Consider the following 20508-nt stretch of genomic DNA (forward strand, 5'->3'; position numbering starts at 1 on the left):
TCATCCATAATTAAACTATCTATAGCATATACTGATTTCGAGCTGTTAAAAAATAGATCAAAGTAGTTTCTAAACTACAATGTAGTTACCAAACATTCGTCCAAAGAAAATATTGTTATGAACAACCAAACAAATGAACTATGTGGTAAGTGATCGGAACCGTAAATATAGGTTCGGTTCGCTCGGTGGACCACTAGAACGTGCTTCCACATCGACACCAAGTTGACACGTATCGTTACGTTTCCAGTGTGCCGGACCGTCCGCATTTTCTTCGACGCGAGTTTTGTATTCACGTTTCTTTCCGTGCGGTCGATTGTTCAACAGCAGACTCGTTAACTTCGCGTCAACGTACACAACATTTCCGTGCGTTAAACTTTGTGAAAACCAGTGTTCATTAATAATGGCCGAGGAAACATCCACCTCTACCGCTACCTTTACCAAGGAGGAAGAGCTGCTGCTGCAGGATTTTAGCCGAAATGTGAGCACCAAGTCTAACGTGTTGTTCTACGGCAACGCATTTATTGTATCGGCAGTGCCCATCTGTAAGTAGATTCGTTATTACAACCCGTACGATCGTTTCGATAGTGTTTCCATTGATGTTTTCCCGTTTGTATCTCATCTTTGCCCATAGGGCTCTTCTGGAGAGTGCATCAGATGGAGCTCCTGTCGTCGGTAGCGTTTTTCGTCGCAGTGACTGGGCTGTGCACGTACCTGCTGGCCATGGCCTATCGTAACACGAAGTTTACGCTGAAACACAAGATTGCCAACAAGCGTGAAGATGCAGTGACCCGTGAAATGACCGCCCTGCTGGCCGACGACAAAAAGATGAGTCGCAAGGAGAAGGACGAGCGCATTCTATGGAAGAAGATTGATGTGGCCGAGTACGAGGCAACCACCTTCTCGATCTTCTACAACAACGCCCTCTTCCTGGCCGTGGTCATCTTCGCCAGCTTCTACCTGCTGCGATCGTTCACCCCAACCTTCAACTACATCTTATCCGTGGCCGGAGCCGGTGGATTGCTCGCTTTGCTCTCGACTGGAAAGTCAGCGTAGGAAGTCGTCCGTAATTCATGTGTACGCACAGAATTGTTAAGCTAGAAAGTGGAGAGATGGATCGATCAAGTTTGTTTTTCAGATCGCATCTAAGATACATTTCTCCGGGACTAATTTTCCCGAAACAGTAAGACTCAAACGTTAATTTAAACTGCGAAGGCACATTTGTGCATCTGTTTTTTTCTGCTACGTACTGAGACATTCATTCGCTCTGTAGGCTGACGATAATCGTCCAGCGAAACAATAATCATTCGATACATCGCTCAGTAAAGATTAAGTTGTGGAAATATAATCATGTTTTTCAATTTAATGTCCGAAATAATATGCTTGTTTTGCTTCACGACGAACAAGATTGAATTAAAAATTTCGATTTAATGTTTCTATTACCGTTTAAAGTATGTCTTTATGAAGGGTTAGCAAATGCTATGGTTGAAGAAAAGAACAAGGATTGAAAAAGACTTTTTGAGACTTATATTGATATCATATTTTCAATACAGTGCGGCAGCAACTTTGCAATCAACCGCTATTTTGAACGTAGCCAGGCTAAATTGCTGAATTGGTAAAATGCTGTTGCTAGTGGTGGGTAAATCAAATCCCTATCGGGATTCGAATCACAACCTTACTGAGATTCAGATCTACAAATCCGATTCCCAATTTTTTATACCATGACCTATTGTATGATTTTACGTAAGAAATAGATTTTGTTGCGGTCTTCTCCTCAGAAAATATAAACGGCCCGATATTTCACATCAGTCTATCTGAGAAGAGTGGCACTTCTTTTGTTTCTAGAACAAATTTGAGTTATAATTTACATTGAATTTGTTGTGCCCACATAGTGTAGCAACTCTTGTTAATGCTTTGTTCTTAATTCCAGCTTTATCACGGAGCGAACATGAACGATGGAATCCGTCAAGGGATCGGCTCTTCGAATCTTCCGATTCCGATCCTCCCAACACTAGCTGCCACGAGAACTTTGCAAAACAAAGCAGATTACTCGCGTAGTCAACATTGCGAACAACACATTGTGTGAACAACTCGGTGCGTGAAGTGCAAATAAAAGTTTCTGTACGAATTGTGTCTCAGATTCCCAAAAAAAAAAACTTGTTTGAATACGGAACATTACTCCTCGAAGAACGGTCAGAGTTTAATCAGCTAAGGGATCGGATAGAAAGCGAAGGTTAACCAGATTGGTGCAACACGAGGCCATATTCTTTTCGGAAATATTAGTAGCAACCAAGAGTCTTCTTCTATTCAACTATGGATTACGAGGAAATAGCAATGTCCGAGGAGCAGAATCAAACGGTAAGTAAAGTGCTTTTTCACGTCCACGATGAACATGCAATCTGTTTTGATCTACGCGGAAGTGCGAGCATATTGAAAACAAAGATGGCGACATCCACGAACTGTTTGTTTTGATTTCCACATTCGCGTGGATGCTTTAGCAAATAGCAAATGTGGTTTGTTACACATTCACAACACAATTAATTTGAAAAATCGATTTTTGATATGATTAGAACGGTATTTAATTGCCTTCTAACGATATTGACCAATTTCATATACATTTCCTATTCAGTTTAAAATTATGACGTCATAATGCATTCGTCATGATTTTTGCTAGTTCTTCATGCTGGTGTTGGTGAGAAGGGCGCACAAAAGTTGTTTACGTCGGAGTTTTTACGGCAGCAAAATTTAAACCGAAGGGGTTTGTAAAAGAAGGGACCGTAATTTTCAAGAAGGGATGATGCGTACCGCTTGATAGAATAAAGAGGGTGCGAGCTTCTACGACGCAATTCTGGTGGCTTGGCTTGGGCTTTGATATCTAATTGATTTGTTCTTATGCAATACGTAACGATGTTCCATTTACAATTTTTTTGAGAAGAAAAGCTATGAACATGTGCGTCGTGTAAATAATGTATCTTTTTTAAATGAAGCGATACGTTGAGAGGGTTTCACGTTTATGGAGTTATTGCTTCAACACATAAAACTATTTTGATCATCACTTTTGTTTTTATGGTAGCATTGTGCACGAAACCTAATCAGCAAAGCCGCGGATTGCTGTGATGCGATGGCCTGAATTTGTTTTTCTCGTTGGTCTACCAAACGGAAAAAGGACAGCACATGTTGTAATGGCCCCCATTGGGGACCACCCCCTTGTGATTCAACCCCCCTTCATCATGGGGGGGGGTGCATGACTGCGTAGTATGGGGACATGAGAGCATCATGCTCCCCCTAGGAAGAGAGCGCGAGAATTCGCGGAACATCGCGAGAGCATCGGTATATTGCGTATTGTGTTTCGAAGCAGGCGATGAACCCCTCACTGCCGGCTACGCGAGGGAAGTCAGATTCGCGAATGGCGCAGCGTTTTGTTGCCGTTGGACCGCTCGTGGGGACGGTTGGTAGGTCGTTCTAGCTTGGCTCGTGTTCGTCGTTGGCGTCGTGGGAAGAAAGCGGTTTCAGTAGCGCTTGAAAGCGATCGCACGAAGGACCGTTCGCGGGTCAGGGAAGGATCGAACGTGAGCAAAACACACCCGTCGGGGCACATAATCCTTGTCCACTGTCCTCAGTGCGTGTGTGGAGCGACCGATATCATCACCGACTTTTCACCGGTGCGTCACGGAACGGTTATCCTTTTCTAAGCATTCCCCCGTCGAGTGCTATCCAGTAATTTGTGTGTGTGTGTGTGCTGTGTGGCCAGGTTGCGAACTCACATATCGGACGGATTAACAACCCCAGGAACAGGTAACGAAGAGACATGCCCCCATTTGAAGCAAATTCCTTTTTTGCGTCGTAATGTGTAATGCGTAGAAGGTGACCGGTTTAGTGAAGAGGAAAAAAAATCTAGGATGCAAGATATGACTCCCGGAACAAGGATTGCTAAGAATATTCTTTCCAGCAAAATCGATTTGAAAGAGAAGTTCTTCATATTCCTCTTGGTAACAGGCAATCATGTCTCCGGTGCTCATTAATCATATCTCTTTTCACTGGTAAAATATCGCCTACCATCCGGGCGTTTTTTTTAAATGTATTGCCCCCGAAGGGTTCACGGAGGCTGCGTGCGAAATTACGTCGCAAAACGTCATGCAAACATACATGGTGTTGTTGGTCGAGCTCGAGATCCATTGATCTTTTGGCGCTTGTTGATCGGAACGTAAAAGAACGGAAACGGGAAAAAATGAGTACACACATTGTCCGTCACTCGGTCCGTGAAACGGGGCTTGCCGATGCGTAATAAACCATCGCTGGCATCCCGTGTAGAACGCATCAACAAACGTTGCTCGCTTTTGAGGATAGGTAGCACACCTTAGCACTGGTCCCGTTGTTTTGCGCACGACCGGCGCACAGCAGGGAGTCGTGGGACACGGACGGCGGATGGCCGAGCCGTGACGTCGTTATCGTCCGCCAAAAGCGGACGCGAAAGAGATACTTTCACGGAGAGCATATCGGACGAATGCGCGAGTGCGGAGACCTGGTTCTTCGCGCCTGTCACCGAGTCGACATTTGTGGCGTTGATTTATTAATAGCCCAAATAAAAAAAAACAACCCCCCGTTCAAGCAAGCCAGACTTGGGAGATAAAAACGGAGGCTCGCATATGGGGGAAGCGTGTGTGCAGGCGCGACCTTGCCACGCAATGCATTTGTTGAATGCACTTTTTCCGCGGATCTCCGTGCGTGTTCGGTGTTCAACTTTTGTCATTGTTTGAATATAATTTTTATTGATGACACTGTCCATTGAAATGTAAACTTTTATTATTAAATAAATGATAATTACTTTCTTGTGTTTTAGGAGCGCAAGGAAAGCGGCAAACGAGGGCGCAAACCTGGTCGTAAGGTGTCAATTGAGAAGATCGATATGAAAGCTAAACTTGGTACGTATTTTGCATGTGCGCCTATAAACGGTGGACTGTCCAAATGTCTGTCTATTCCTATTAATATTGCTGTTGTTATCCTCCTCCCTGCCGCCAACAAGCAGAACGTAGCCGGCAGAGTGCTCGTGAGTGTCGCGCCCGTAAGAAACTTCGCTATCAGTACCTCGAGGAACTGGTGACCGATCGCGAGAAGGCCGTTGTCGAGCTGCGCCGTGAGCTGGAGAAGCTGTACTCGTGGGCGCTGGAGGTGGAAGCTGGCCGCTGTCCGGACGGGTTGCAGGAACTGTTCGAGGAGCTCGGTGCCATGAAGCAGGAGTAGAAACCGTACAATCGGTTTCATCTGAGAAAGCTTTCGCGCTTAGTTAGAGCTTTACGTTCGAACGTAAATTCCGTTGGGTTATATCTTTTTGTTGACCGTTCAACGTCTTTCAACTCGTCACACTCCGTGGCTCAATGTTGTTATACTTTAATGCTTCGTCGCAGGAGTTCAGTTTGCCCATCGAACGATCACCTTATGTTATGATGTGTTACGTTGCATTTGATTCTTGCACCATAGTTTAGCTTTTGTTCCTTTCATGGTTTTGATGGTTTCGTATTTTTGAATGTTTCGTTGTTGAGCAATTTGCCTAAAAAATGAGAGGATATCGATAAAAAACAGACATAAAAATCGTAAAAAATTACTATAAATATAAAAAAAGAAAGTGAACGCAGCTTGTAACACACACTTACGGATGAAATAAGGAAAAGAAAGTGAGAGAAAAAGGAAAATGTTGCCTCATTTCAATAGAAAGCCTCCTCCCTCCGAGGTCGGCACTCATCCCAAATAAGAAAGTACACGCAAAACACTTCCGTGTATTATATTGGTTAGTTCCCGCTGAGAGAGTGAGAGAGAGGGTGTACAGCATATTAACTCTAGGTTTCGAAAGAGGTTGTCCGCCTGGTGGTGTATGGCCGCCAGGAAGTTCGGCGGAAGTGTCAATACTACTTCTAATAATTAGAGATGCTATAATTAAGTACTTTCGTCTTAGTTCATACGTAACAAAGCTCACAACGAAGACCTGAAGAAGAAAAGGCTTGTAAATGGCCGGTGGTACGGTGATTTGTGTGCAAAGAATCGAAGATCTTAGTTGTTTCTATTAAAAAGTATGCGAAACGTAATTATTAACAGAGTACCGAAACATATAAATCAACTATCATTCGTATTATCGTTGTTTAAAAACAATCGACGCCTGTAACAGAGTAAAAAAGCACACACTCCATTCGAAGAAGAAGAAAAGAAATAATATTTTTGTATGATATATTTAAAAACTCTTATAATAAACCATACCTTTCCTTCACCACGCGTACACGGCACGTGTTTAATGTTTGTTATTTGTTGAAGTGAGTTAGTTTATTAGTTTATTATTATGAAGTACTAGCTCTTCAAAGTAAAACATTTTAATTTTCAAAACGATTTACGAAACAGATTGTATGGAAAAGTTTCAAATTAAGTAAGACCATGATTGTGATTTAAAGCATAGTATATTAGCCTTTAAAAACAAAAGCATTTAATTTCAGGCATAAATGCAATTTAATGAATAGCAACTGTTATCACGGAAAATTTCAAATTTTGATTACATTCAAAAGTTTTTTTTATGTTTCATGGAACCATTTTGAAAAGTGGATGCTTTGGAAAGGTTGGCCATGAATTTTAAAATTTGAAATATGAAGAATGTTGTCATATAGGAAATTAACACCGGGTTTATGTGTGGGTTTTTACATTTTATTTTGCAACAATAGCATCGGTTCTACTGCGCAGCGTACAGTGTCTTCAACAGAAGGAAGAATAATATGTACAATAATACGGCCCAAAATTCCAATGATAAGAATTTCCAATGCACTCCGCTCAAAACTAACGGGCAAGAAAGCCTTGGCCTAAACCGACGACGAACATACATTTCTTACAACGTACACGTATCGAGGATTTAATTTTATCATTCCGTGTCGGGGTCAACCGGGGTCTCCTTATCATCTTCATTTCCTCACTCCTCTTAACCAGCTAGCTAATATGGGCATTCCAGCGAATGCGGCGGGGGATGGTTTGCCTGCGTTTAGGGGCCTTAGTTTTTTTGGTGGGGAAAAATGGGATTCCAGGACCACCCGAAGACGACGGGTCTGTTTCACAAAAACAGCCCTCCATCCGTGGCCCCGAATCGAGGCGGCTTTACAATTTGCATAAATCAACGATTAATTAAAACAAAAAGATATACAAACAAACAAACAATCTCAATCTAGAACACCCCGTTCCCCGGATGTAACATCAATCCGTGTTGGGGATCGATGGTGCGGCACTTGTTCCTCACTCCTGTCCATCCAAGTAGTCGTCGTCGTCGTCGTCGTCATCGTCATCATCGTCAGAGATGACGTCGGTGTCAGTCTCTTTTTCGGGGCATGTATAACAAGACGCGCCATAATGCCGACTAAATTAGAAGCTCAACTTATCCATCTCCCTTCTAGTGTCTTCCTATCTGGCAGTTGGCAGAGAGAATCCGGTTGGCGTTTGGTACTGGAAGGGCGCAAATTGAAGCAGCTGGAAGGGCTGTGGCTGGGAATCGAGCTGGAAGCTACCGCCCGGGTTCGATGGAGCCGTTAGACCGTACGTGGCCGGTTGATGACCGAATCCGGAGCCAGCCCCGGCACCGGACGGTGGAGTAACGATCACTTCCTGCTGGTTCGAGCCAGATCCATGGTAATGATCGGAGCTACCGTACTGATGGTGGCTGCCGTACTCCTGTCCGGTAGACTGAGGTGCCGAACCGTAGTCGGACGACCCTTGGGAGGAGGATTGTCCCGGGAAAGTGGACGGCCCGTACTTGGGCTGCTGGCTGTAGTGGACTAGCTGCTGGTTGAAGAAGCTGTTCTGATCTTGGTTACCGTACTGTTGCTGCTGCTGTTGCAGGTGGAACTGCTGCTGTTGCTGTTGCTGTTGCTGCTGCTGCTGCTGCTGCTGATGGTACTGCTGCAACTGATCCTGGTGCTGCTGTAGAAGAGATTGGTGAGAATGCTGCTGCTGCTGTTGCTGTTGCTGTGACTGTGCGTGGTGTCCGGAGTCGCCATGGAAGATGGTGGTCTGGGTGTAGTGGGCGCCATGGTCGGTGCCGGTGCTAAGCGACGAGTAGGACGCTCCCAAGCCCGTCTGTCCCTCGCTGTGGTCCTCCGTGACCGGGGCACTCGATTGATGCTGCTGCTGCTGCTGTTGCTGCTGGTGCTGTTGTTGCTTTTGCTGCTCCTGCTGGGACTGCTGGTCGGTTTTCTTCGACTTCTTACCCTTACCCTTCTTGTAGCCCGTCTTGGCCGCACGACGATAGTTGTCCTCCGAGCCGGCGTACTCTTCGTGGTGCTGCGATTCAAACGGATGAAACTGGGAGTTCGAGTAGCTCGTCACGTCCTTGTCGAAGGGGAACGGGAACGATGAGCCCGACTTGACCGGAACTGGATAGGGCACCTTCTTCTCCACCGGGTACGGTTGCGGCACGTACACCTTCACCGGGTACGGGACCTTCTTCTCGACCTCAACCTTCACCGGAACGGGCACCTTGCGCTCGACTTCGACCGGAACTTTTACTTCCACCGGATAGGGCACTTTCTTCTCCACTGGGTACGGGACGGGCTTCGGCACTTCGTACGGTACCTTCACCTCGACGGGGACGGGCACTTGGACCTGCTTGTACACCGGGTATGGCTTCGGTACGTGGACGATCTTCTCGACGATCTTCTCCACCGGGTACGGTTTGTCGACGTGGACGATCTTCTCCACCGGATATGGCACCTTCACCTCGACCGGGTACGGCTTCGGTACGTGCACCGGTTTCTCGACGATCTTCTCCACCGGGTAGGGCTTCGGAACGTGCACCACCTTCTCGACGATCTTCTCCACCGGGTACGGTTTGGGGACGTGCACGATCTTCTCCACCGGCACGTGTACCACCTTTTCGACGACCTTCTCGACCGGGTACGGTTTCGGGACGTGCACGATCTTCTCCACCGGCACCTGGACGACCTTCTCCACCGGGTACGGCTCCTTCTTGACCACCGTCTTCACGTGGTTGTGGTGATGGTGATGGTGATGGTGCTTGATCTTGATCTTCTCCTTCACGATGTTATGCTCGCCGATCTCGTAGTGCTGGCTCTCGCCGACGGCCGCATCCGGCGCGTCCGACGTCGTATCGATCACGCCCTTGTCCGAGCGGGTCGTCAGCTCGGGCGTCTTGCGCGTCTGCGTTTCCGTCTCGCCCTCGCCAGCCGCGTGCTTCTTCGGCTTCTTGCCCTTTGGCTTGCCGAGGAAGATGTGAATCTTCTTGCCCGTCTGGCGCTTCTCGTGCTTCTTCACCGCCTGCCACTGGCGATCCTCGGCCGGTGTCTGCTCCAGCATCGACAGGTGCCCTCCCTCCTCGCCCCCATTCGCTCCCGGATGCAGCTTTCTGCTTTCGAACTCCAGCGCCAGTGCTGCCGAGATGACGACAGCCACCGATGCCACCAGTATCTGTGCCAAGTACACAAAGCCAAAAAGGACAAAAGTCAGGATTTAATAGACAAAATTAAGGGATTTTTAAATTTTTTATCAAGAAAATTCTAATGCCATCAGATGAAATATAATGTTTGCTTTTGTATGTTCACTAGAACTTTGATCTTTTGTATAAAGTCACTTTCTATAGTTTCTATCGAACAAATGTGCATTTTGCATTATTCTTTTTTCGTTCTTTTAGATTTCATAATTCACTTCACTTTTTTTTCGGGATTTTCCACGAAGAGGTTCAGATTGTTTTAAATATTTCACTTTCAAGTACTAAACAGTATTTAACTTTTCTCTTCTGTTAATTTTTCAGTTCTTTTTAGAAACATTATGTTAAAAATGTCAGAGTTACACATGGTCACATATTTCCAAACGATCACAAAGTGCTTCTGCTAAGAAAAGTTTCTTAGAAACTGTCGATCACCGCCATTATTAACGTTCATTGCGTTAATATTTTTAAACTGTTTTAACTGTTTTTGGCAAATTTTGGGTTTGTCTCACTTTAGCTGAATGTTTTTGAACTTTTGCGTAATACACATTATTCCATGTCCTTGTAATTGCATACACAAAGCACTGGCTGGTTTTTGGTTGAACGATAACACTTCGGAACGGATCCTTACCGTAAACTTCATTTCGATACACTTATGGATGGACGGAGAGTACAAAGTTTACTGGTTGAATGTTCCGCTGCTGCAAGCCTTTTTATATATTAATTAACCAGCCCAACCGTATCCGATGGGGTTTTGGCCTCCGCCGTCAAACGGCTCATCCTCCCACCACAGCGAACCACGTTTTGGAATTTTCCGGCGATGGAAGGGAGTTTTCCCTGTGCACTGGAACAATTTCGATGCGCACTAGACTTTTCACCCAAAGGCGATTGGTCGGGTCGGGAGGGGGAGGACGGTGGCCATACACTAAAGGGCTGTGGCCGGATCGTCGCGCTATGTTTTCCGCACTCTCGGGCTTGTGGGAGCCGAGGGACGCGCGGAGGAAAAGCGTTATTGCTATCACGCTCAAGTAAAAGGCTTCGCCTAATTTTAGCGCCAATTAAACGCGCACGTTAGCAGGGAAACCCACCTAACACGTCTTGCCATTGCCCGTGCGCCAGCGGTCCGCGTACTTTCGCTTTTCTTTTCCTACATTTCCACCCACCGGTTACATGTGGCTGTCAGCGCCCCTTCGGTGTGTGTATGATGCTGGAAGTTTTTCACACGAACCGCGCGTACTTTCTTTTGTTTTCGTTTTTCATCGCGTCGTCGCGTGCACCGTGCAAGGGGTTTTTCGGTCGGCACTGCAACAACATGCACGAGGAGGAAATGCACGAATGCACGACACACGAACTACATCACTAACAACGCCGGTAACGGAGGCGAACGAAAAATAATCAGCAAGGAAAATACAACGGGTAGCATAACTGAGGGCGCCCACATGCGTTTTGGGGGACGAAAGTATGCGGATAGAGCCAGTATGTTGGAGGGGGGAAGAGAGCAAAAGAGTATAGAAAAGGTTCATTAAGGACTGGAGTGTGTCTGTGATGGCCGGTCACCTATACCTTGAGGGTTGTGGATAACCTTCTTCAATCAATTTATTGATCAATTTTGTTTTATTGTCAGATAACGTTTAAAATTTTTATATTTGTTTAAGTGGCCTAGCTTTTTTAAATATTTACTTGCAATATCCATACGCTCCTGTGTATCAAATTGATGATACATAGAAATACTGTTTCATTTTATCCTTCTCAATTTTTACATTTATTGTTGCTGGTTTTGTTCAATGTTTCATATTATTTTTCATCTGCTAAAGCCCTTCATTCATTCGTAATTTTGTAATTGAGAAGTTTCCAAACGATCTAAAAAGGGTTTTTGAAGATATTTTTTTAATGTTACTCGTTCAAATGCCCCCCAAAACGCCGTTGCGTTCCGGTGGTCTGCTAAACATAAATGCCCGCAGTAATCTCGTGCATTCGCCCGCCCGTTTGCGTGAACTCCCCCGCTCCCATCCACCGCGCCAATTCGTGACAGAAAAATTAACTTCAACTGTCGGAGCGCCCTCACGCTGTCGTGGAAATTCAAGCTTGCCGCGCCATTTACCACAAGCACCCCGAAAACGCCACCTTGCCCACCCGTGTTCGTGTGTGCATTATTGCGCGCCAAGATTTGTGCACAGTTCGATAAACTTTCCGCCGATCCGGTGGTGGATAACAACTTCGTTGAAAATTTCGAACCAAAGCAGCGAAATGGTCAAAGGATGGCAAGGCCGTCGCTTCAGCAGCAGCGTGGAAATGGAGAAAATGAATGGCAAAACGGGCACCAGGGAGACATTACCGGTGTAGTCTGCAGTTGGAAAAGCCTTCGGAAAACATTTTCCAATCGCGTTCGACCGGAGGTGTGTTGCGTAGGTGCGTTTGGAAAATCAGCATGTTCAAACGATTCAATATCGAATTCACTGGAAAATAAAATATTTCCTCCAGCTAATGTTGTTCGTGCCCGGGACCAACTTCCTGTCGGTTGGTTTCGCCTCTTCTCTTTCGAATTGTTTGATGTTGGTCGGTTTGTTGTTTGATTGCCAGCGTGTGTTTGTGGGGTGAGGTACGGCTATATTTTAAAACATAATTCATACATTCATACATTCGCTCATAACGATTCACGTGTTATTAGCCGATCGTAACATACAAATGAACCTTAATTTCAAAGAAATTGCTGCACACGTATCGTGTTGGGTGTTTTGGTTTTCTTACTTTGTATTTTACTGATTGTGATTGCTACAAGTAGGATCCAAGTAGCTTCATTTTCCTTTGAACTGCTCATTAGTTGAGTGCGAATAAATAATTATTATTTCGATACATATTGTAATGCAACGATTCTTAATATTAGCTTTCTATTTGTATCGTTTTTACAGCTTATGTGATGTAAAAAGTCTATCATAAAATATGGAAAATAAATTTGCATATAAATAAGTTACATTCCATCAAGCTAGGAACATCCATTTCCGTAATGTTACGTATAACCAACTCGACAAACACACGGGCTACTAGGTTACATTTCCAAGCATCAATCGCTGGCCAAAAGTTTGATAAGAGTGAGCGATTTATAAGCGTGCTTGATCTGCTGGGAAAACTCGGACGGGATTCGTACCACCCTCCGTTTCAGCGTAAGCGACTGGAAAACAGATACAAGAGAGAGAGAAAATGCATAGAAGATCTCTTTTTTCATTCATCAGTATGATCGGTAAGGGATCGATCGAAGTATGCGCTTTTTAAGAGGGGAAACTGATGAAAATAGGGTTCATCCGCTCACAATCACGACGCACGATAAGAAAATGCGTGTGCATCGTGCAAGGCAAAGCAAGAAACCGAAAACACCAGGAACGGCAATGCAAATACACGATTGCATGCGTACAATACATTTTTTGCACCTCAAGACTCGCGTTACGTATTGGGAGCAGCCTTCCGAGGCTTCCTCCAGCAGCAGAGAGTGTGGTAGTAATCACCATGTTTATCCATCGGAGCCGCCACTGCACTTCCCAATTCAATTATGTGTGCACAACAAAACCACAACCTGCATGCTAACGCATTGTGCGTACCGAAGACCAAAGCCGAAGACACAATCGACAAGGGAAGGGGTGGGGCGGGGGAGCAGTGCATGCATTTGGATGGATGGGATTTTTCCGCTTTTCCTCCTGGCCCTCCACGGACCCTCCAGGGTGGCTCACAATGTTACCTGCCATGTTTGCACTGCTTCACGTCGTATTTTACTCGCGGTGCTTTTTTTTTCTTTTCCTCAAGACGACAGGGTGGAACTCGTACACCATTGCGCAATGAAGTTGTGTGCTGCCGTGTGTAATATTACTGTCGGAGGGTTTATTTTATTTGCCGCCGCCGTGGGTGGGACCGCTTCTCGCGTTCAATTTCCTTGGTGCCATTAAAATTAGACGAAAGAAAAAACGGACACTTCCTGCTTCCTGCAACATAAATGATGTACTACTAAAGCTTATTAGAGCTCGTTAGAGGCGCTTTGAATGGTGCAGAAAAAAGATACGTCACTTATCTTTATTACAGTAGACGCAAGAGATAATGGTTGTAGAAATTACCCTATGCATTTGGTTGGATAATTTCTAAAACGAAAATAAATTGATTGTTGTTGAAAATGTGTTAGCATAGCAAGTTAATGGAACGATAAGCAAGTTGTATAGAATGTAACATATAATCATTCAAGTATAATGTTTGATCATGAAAAAGCAGCACTGATTACGCATTTGTTAAACTATATTGTATCTATTTAGATGCCAAATTACTACATAAGGACGTTTAGTGTTACACGTTGTACTTCATATCAAGCAAATGTTCTTTCCGAGACATTTAATGCAAGCTTTGTGGTTTGTTGGTTGGATATATTTCCCGTTTATAGTATATAAATGGTATGAACAACTTTGATTGACATTGTTTACACTAAAAACAAAAAAAACATCTTAACTACTATAAGCGACGTGCAGTGGACATTCATGCCTAAAACGTACTACGCACTTGAATAGTTGCTTGACTTGACTAACGAATAAATAAGTGTATGCCACATTTCCTCCCTGCCTTACAGGATTATGAATTAAAGAAACAAAAAAAAACTTATAAGGATTCATTATTCCTTTCCTTCAATATTTATCGTTCACCAACACGTGCCGGTGATGTGCCTCTCAGTCTCGGTTCTTTGCCGATTTGCCGTACTCGAATGCAGTTGCATTCCATATGTGCGAACATAACACTTTCGGTTTTCTCCCTGGTTGCGCTATGACTAGTAACATTATGTTTTCATCTCTTTTTGTGTGGCTAAAATGTTTGTGTTTTAATATCTTTTTTGTATCCTTAGAAAGGATACCGCCCTATGTTTCTTATCCGATCACTCGTTTTGTGCGGTTGTTTCGCAATCGGATGGCACTAATGAGAGCTACTGCTCGATGGCGTGATTACATTCGTGATCGCAAAAACCCAGCCCTATGTAAGGCTCACTCACTCAAAAGCCCCAGGTTGTCATTGCCCGGTTGCCTGGTCAAGTGAGTCACTCCACTTACGCTCATTACGAGAGTATGCTAACAAACAGTTACAAAAAAAAAAAACTAAAGAAAGGTTCGTAATCAATCGTTTCGTAATATGCTGATTAGACGAGCACAGTGTTCGCGTTTCGTATTCTGTCACGTTGGAACAGAAGTAAAAGTAGTTTTACATACCACGTTGATGGTAAAAATTGTTACAGAAATGTAAAAGAAACTAAATGACGTTAAATCTGGGGTAAATGAGTTGATAAATTAAAATAAAAAGTGATCTACGTAATAGAAGTAAGTTAGTAAAGGGATCGTCCCTGATCGTCGTCAATTAGCTTAACCGCCGTTTGTTGTCCAATCAGCGGGCGCTCGTCGTTTGTTTGTTTGTTTTCATGTTTTTAGATTAATAATCCTTTTTTTTGTGTGTCTGCAACAAACTTGGATGGAATGTAGTCTGATCGCTGCTTCGTAGTTGGGTTTTCAAACACTGGCGATTCCATTTCGCCATCGCCTTGTGTTTCGTACGCGTTTGATGTGAGGTTTTTTCTTCGAGTGCAGTGCACGTGTGCCACTGGTTTTTCGTTCGGCCACGGCCACTTCCATTTCCATTCCACCCCCCGTTTCGATTCGTCTTTCGTCGTCGACGAGCGCGCATCATTGGGAGTCGGTTTTTCGCGGCTTTTTTGCGTAGCTTTCAAGAAGCTACCCCCCCTTTCCGGTGGCGGTACCAGACTTGCAGTCCATCATGAAACAAGAAACTAGAAAAAAAGGGATACGAATTTGCTGTCGAGCAGCTGTGCGTCGTCCTACTTCGACGAGGGGTAGTAGTAGAGGACGGTGTTCCCGGGTAGCTGCCAGTGGGACGCCTGGAGCTCGATCAACTGGAGCAACGTGCGCCGGATGGCCGGAGCTGAGGCGGCCGAGTTGAGGAACGCATCGCGGACGCCGGCCAAGAGGGACTCGAGTTGTTGCGGAAGGTGCGTCTCCAGATCGCGACCGATGCAAGTCAGCACGAAGAACAAACATTCGATCTACAATGGATTGGTAGAATAGGAGAGATTATTTTCAGTTCAAAATGTAGTTCTTTTGAATAGTTATAATTTAGGACATACAAAATCTCTAAAGTTAGATCTTAGCTTCAATCGTGTTGCGAGTTCAAAATGTAGCTTTCATTGTATTGTTTAGATTTGGTAATGTTTTCTTAGCTTTTTCTACAGGTTTCTTTAATACTGGAGATTCTTAATAACTCTTTTTTATTACTTACTTGCTTCATATTACTTTCAGTTCAATATGTAGTTCTTTTGAATAGTTATAATTTAGGACATACCAAATCTCTAAAGTAAGATCTTGGTTTAAATTATGTTGCGAGTTCAAAATGTGGCTTTAATTGAATTGTTTTGATTTGGTCATATTTTTTTTGTATTTACTAGAGATTCCTTTAATACTGGAGATTCTTAGTTACTCTTTTTCATTCTTCTATATCTAATCGAATTGAAGCAGGAAATTTCAAAAATCCACCTTGCCGTTTGATCTTCGATAGGTTTTTCTTAGATCTTAAGCTGTAGTAAGTACCTCCGAAAGCGATCGAACTGGCGGCCGGACGCAATCCTCACAGCACTTGCCCAGCACCGTGAGGAGCACTAGCGGCGGCGGCACACCGTCACACTCGGTGCGCAGCTGCAACTGGCGGCGCTTCAGCTGACAGAACATCTCGGTGAGGAACGCCATGAACGAGGTGAAGCGTGGCCGGGACGGATTCTTCGCGTTCTGCAAGATACCGAGCACCTTGTCCCGCTCCTGGTACCACTGGCGGCAGGTGTTGAGAAGGGCCTCCAGGAACGTTTCCTTCTTCTCCTTGGCGATGATCGAAATGCAAAGGCGCGATATCGGAAGGGAGTAGCTGCAAAAGGAAGGAGAAGAGATTTCGATAGAATTGGAGCAGGATATCTCCTGAAGATGGTTACGATCGAATTCCTACCGTCGTCCATCGACGGCACGATGGAGCAGCTGAGTGGCGAGATCCATCAGACAGCGGGCGTTCAGCTGGTTCGGATCGTCGATCGCCTTGTTGATGGCGGCGTGCACCTCCGGCGGGAACATGCCGATGTCGTTCGCCTCCGCCCCGACGCCCAGTCCCAGGCTGGCCAGGCCGCGCGTCAACGTGTCGGCCGACGAGAGTGACTTCGAGCGCTGCAAAGGGGCAACATTTAGTTGAGTAGTGTTTCCGCCGCCGCCGGTGTTGGTGGCGCTCGGATTCGTGTGCGGGTTGCTGTTCTGGTAGCTGTTGTTTGCGTGTGGTGTTGCGTGAACCAGTGGTTCCGGCGCGAACTTGACCCGCGGTCCGCTAGACTGGAGGCGAGAAACGAGAGAGCGATGGTAAGCGGATCAGGCGGGAGCAAAATGGTGATGGCGGTCATACAGGATTCACCCGAGCATATGCTTCCTTGTTTACAGGAAGCTCGCCTACTACTCTGGTAAATCCTGCCGAACCACTTTTATTTTCCTTATCGAAGTAAGCCGTGCGGCGCCATTATGAATCCAATGAAACCACTAGAGATCGCGTTCGATCTGTGGCAAAACAGTTTTCAAAAAACAAAAACACACTCAAAAATCAAAACTAATCGAACTCGAGGCCACTGTCTCCAAACCGACTCACGTGCAGGATGTTGCTGCTGGAAGGCGAGTTCACCAGCGGCATATGAGACTGCTGCAGAGGCATCCCTCCGTGGTGATGCATCGGCGAATGGCCCGGCATAATGAGCGATCCTCGCTGGATGGGGCTTCCGATCGAGCCCAGCTGCAGCTGATGATGCTGCCGTCCGTGCATTCCTCCCATCGGCAGGGTGACGTTCGATTTCGAGTGCTGCAGGGCGCCACTGTAGATGTTCAGTGATCTGTGGAGAAGTCGGGAGGGTGTTCAAAAGTACTGCGTTTGGCATCTCTACGATCGTCATCGCCTACCTTGTGCTCTGCAGCGGGAATCGGTGATCATTCATCGGTAGGTTGTTCATCTGAAACTCTTGCGCGTGCACGTTCAGCTTGTTGTTCATGCCCGGCAACCCATCCAGGCGGCCCTCTACAGGGGGGAGGACAGAAACATAAGAGGTTGGAATTCAGTGGGTTTTGGATTCGACTGATTCCCCACGTAGCTCATCTTTCACTAAGCAAACCTACCACGAAGCTGTTGCTGGGCATGCTGGTGAGCCTGGCTTTGGGCGAACGCCAAACTGCGCCGTTTGTTGCTGTTGTTGATCTGGTCACCGATGGAATGTATAAAGATTTCGTATATTAAAATATATTTGTAAAGTGTAGTTCCAATTGAAACGAAAACACTTGTTGCAGAAAGAATCCTTAGAGAGGATTTAAATTGCATTAGTAAGCATTTGTTTATGAATAAATTTGGTTATGAATAAAGCATTTGTTTTTGAAGAATGTTACGTAACAGAACGCTGCCGTTAAAATGAAATAATATGAAATTAAATGATGGCTAAGGCAGTTTTTAGTAGTTTGCAGAAACCAATCAAAACAAGATAAAATGAAAAAAAAATAACAGAAGTGCTATAAAACGTTACTAGAAATTAGAGTTGAGAAACCAATTGATAAAAAGCAGAAAAAAATAAGCAAAAAAGCAAAACGTTAGAAAAAGGCGCTTTTTTACCTCAAAAATTTGCTACATAAGAAATGTTCAATTTCAAAAGGACGAGCACGAGCATAGAAGAAAAGAGAAAAGGTTTGGTTCTATAGTTAGCTACAATTGTGACCAGTTTGGATTAGCAAAGAAATGGTAAGGATAAGAAGGGTAGCTTGTTTTACTTTCCCGAAACCACCAACTTACCTGCTGGTTGGAATTGCGTATGAAGCTTCGCTCCCGCGAGATTCCCGGCGAAATGTAATCCTGAATTTTGACGCTCTTCTTCGTCCCGCTGCTTTCGTTTTGATCAGCCATGGTCGTTGCCGTCTGTTGCTTCTTTGTTAACTTTAAGCCCGGTAAGCTTTTTATCTTTCGTATCTGTTCGTCGGTAGTCTATGTTTCGTTTCGGCCACTTTCAGGGAAAACCGGCTTGATTATTCACCAACTCGCCCGGTTGCGCACAGTCAATGCGTTACACCGATGAAGGGCTCATGATTTCGTTCGATTGTTTCGAGAAAATACTGCCCGTGCCGGAAGGAAACGGATCGTTAGCAATGGAGGTAAATAATGGAAGCGATAGAATATTGACATGTTGTTGTATCGTAGCTCTATGAGCCGTTTACGGCTTGTCAAGCAAATCTTCGCTGGGCAATTCCGACATCCAATGGGCGGTCGGGCGTGCATATGAAATATTCATGTTACAACTTCCCACCTAGCTCCATTCCCAGACGGACGGATGAGCCATTTGCATACGCCCCGAACGGAACCAAAGCCGAAGCGCTATTCTCTCGCCGTTTCTTCTTCTCCTTCGGACGGCGCGCGATCGCGGATTACGTCATCGTGCTGGGGAGCAGCGACATGGCGACGGTGGTGGGCCCGCTCCGGAAGCAGAAATAAATACTATTCAAAAATATACCCATTCCCCAAAACCGCCGTCGCACACGCGCTCTTCGCGATTTCTGGGGTTTTCTTCCCCAAGATTTTCTACCGTAATCGTGTAATAATTTGATCGTTGTGTCGTTTCTGTTTGTGTGTTTTTCGATTACACCCACGTGCCCCGATGGAGGCCCCTCATGGTTTGCAAATATTTTGTGCCACAAGTTCACAACACTCTTTTCGGTATTTTGTATCCTTCTGGTCTTTCATTGAACTTGAACCGTGTGTTTGACCGTGCTAACTAACTCTGTTTCTCTCGTTTGGGTTCGATCGCGAGGCAAATGCGCACCACACATTTCAACACCGTTGCGCGTAGGAGGACAGATTGGTTGGGCAAGCCACGATGCTGCAGCTGTAAATGCAGTAAGACGACATCAAGTACGCGATCGACGTCACAATGCGATTAAATGCAACGCAACTGGTGCTTGGCATGACGAAGGACGCCAACCGTCGTGGATTTTGTAAACAGTTGTCACCTGTCCGTAGGTGTTAAAAGGCCTATGCTGAATTGATTCAAGGTGGCCGATGTGGTTGATCGAATGCCAGCTAGTGGTTGTGAATGCAATCCGTTTGTCTTAGAAACGCAGTTGGTCAATGTTTCTTGGAAATATGATCTCTAATTTGATAATTTGAAGAAAAATAACTTTCGTTAATTTTCTTACTTTCTTAAGTCCAATATTTATTCGAACAGGATTTTTTTATAATTTTCACTGCAATTTTGTTTTATCGTAACATACAAAATATAAATGAATCAATAAAATAGATTTATTGACTAAACACTATGGCGGATATGATAAATTAGCAAAAAAAAATCTTTTATCGAATCAAATAACATTTCAGAGATATAAGAAAACTTAATCTTAATTTTCATCGGTTTTTAAGATTAAAATTATTGAATCATCAATCTCTTGGAGTTTATTTTAAAATTAAAAACCAATTTGTTGGACTGAATCGATCATGTTGGAAAGTTAATTGAGCCTATTCTAACCTGCATCAAACGATCGCTTCTACAAACAAGATCATCCATCGAACTTCCTTAGGTTGTCAAAACAATTCCCCCTTTTTTGGTGTAGATAGTGGTTGGGAGGGTTCGTTAGAATGTTTTCGTTTGATGCACTGGATCAACGCGCTATGCTCAACACGCCCGATGAAAGATTCGGTTTTCTCGCCCCGCGACGTTTGTTTACCAATTCGAGATTATTTCTGGATCCGTTTGAGACCCGCGGTTTCGAACACCTTTAAGCAAAAATGGCTTACAGGATAAACACAGCAAACACCGATTTCAACGACGGAGCAACCGTTTTGTAACCTACTTAGATGTAAGGTTGGGTTTTATGTGCAAACGACTAGAACCATCTCTCTGCAAAGCACGACTCATCCGCTCAAAGTACATCCAATTGGAGTAACCAACCAAAACATCGGCAAACGGCATCTGCGGT

The 20508-nt window shown here is 44.8% G+C and overlaps 4 protein-coding genes across 5 annotated transcripts; 2 read left to right on the forward strand and 2 right to left on the reverse strand.

Moving 5' to 3' along the window:
* Positions 1–234: 234 nt before the first annotated feature.
* Positions 235–1216, forward strand: LOC131289669 (translocon-associated protein subunit gamma). The gene is made up of 2 exons (XM_058318970.1): positions 235–542; positions 632–1216. The coding sequence occupies exons 1-2, from the start codon at positions 401–403 to the stop codon at positions 1051–1053; spliced, it is 564 nt and encodes a 187-aa protein (XP_058174953.1). The 5' UTR covers positions 235–400; the 3' UTR covers positions 1054–1216.
* A 935-nt stretch (positions 1217–2151) lies between these two features.
* Positions 2152–6256, forward strand: LOC131282809 (REPTOR-binding partner). 2 transcript variants are annotated; one of them, XM_058312351.1, is made up of 3 exons: positions 2152–2355; positions 4838–4919; positions 5021–6256. In XM_058312351.1, the coding sequence occupies exons 1-3, from the start codon at positions 2311–2313 to the stop codon at positions 5236–5238; spliced, it is 345 nt and encodes a 114-aa protein (XP_058168334.1). In that variant the 5' UTR covers positions 2152–2310; the 3' UTR covers positions 5239–6256. The 2 variants fall into 2 exon arrangements, with proteins under 2 accessions (XP_058168334.1, XP_058168335.1); XM_058312352.1 differs by having other exon boundaries at positions 5024–6256.
* A 1166-nt stretch (positions 6257–7422) lies between these two features.
* On the reverse strand, positions 7423–10103 carry LOC131282808 (uncharacterized). The gene is made up of 2 exons (XM_058312350.1): positions 10092–10103; positions 7423–9441 (listed from the first exon to the last, which is right to left on the reverse strand). The coding sequence occupies exons 1-2, from the start codon at positions 10101–10103 to the stop codon at positions 7423–7425; spliced, it is 2031 nt and encodes a 676-aa protein (XP_058168333.1).
* Positions 10104–15308: 5205 nt separating this feature from the next.
* Positions 15309–18448, reverse strand: LOC131281057 (uncharacterized). The gene is made up of 8 exons (XM_058310309.1): positions 18338–18448; positions 18161–18172; positions 17677–17755; positions 17464–17578; positions 17159–17396; positions 16481–16851; positions 16075–16402; positions 15309–15533 (listed from the first exon to the last, which is right to left on the reverse strand). The coding sequence occupies exons 1-8, from the start codon at positions 18446–18448 to the stop codon at positions 15309–15311; spliced, it is 1479 nt and encodes a 492-aa protein (XP_058166292.1).
* Between the last annotated feature and the right edge of the window lie 2060 nt (positions 18449–20508).

This window comes from Anopheles ziemanni, chromosome 2, assembly GCF_943734765.1.
Source record: "Anopheles ziemanni chromosome 2, idAnoZiCoDA_A2_x.2, whole genome shotgun sequence".
Lineage (NCBI taxonomy): Eukaryota > Metazoa > Arthropoda > Insecta > Diptera > Culicidae > Anopheles > Anopheles ziemanni.

Bases quoted from the DNA above. Each gene is read 5' to 3' on its own strand.
- LOC131282809 (XM_058312351.1), top strand. From the start codon at position 2,311: ATGGATTACGAGGAAATAGCAATGTCCGAGGAGCAGAATCAAACG. The intron at 2,356-4,837 runs GTAAGTAAAGTG...CTTGTGTTTTAG, and splicing joins CCGAGGAGCAGAATCAAACG to GAGCGCAAGGAAAGCGGCAA. The intron at 4,920-5,020 runs GTACGTATTTTG...GCCGCCAACAAG, and splicing joins CGATATGAAAGCTAAACTTG to CAGAACGTAGCCGGCAGAGT.
- LOC131281057 (XM_058310309.1), bottom strand. From the start codon at position 18,448: ATGGCTGATCAAAACGAAAGCAGCGGGACGAAGAAGAGCGTCAAAATT. The intron at 16,852-17,158 runs GTGAGTCGGTTT...TCTCGCCTCCAG, and splicing joins CCAGCAGCAACATCCTGCAC to TCTAGCGGACCGCGGGTCAA. The intron at 15,534-16,074 runs GTACTTACTACA...AATCCATTGTAG, and splicing joins CAGTTCGATCGCTTTCGGAG to ATCGAATGTTTGTTCTTCGT.
- LOC131289669 (XM_058318970.1), top strand. From the start codon at position 401: ATGGCCGAGGAAACATCCACCTCTACCGCTACCTTTACCAAGGAGGAA. The intron at 543-631 runs GTAAGTAGATTC...CTTTGCCCATAG, and splicing joins TGTATCGGCAGTGCCCATCT to GGCTCTTCTGGAGAGTGCAT.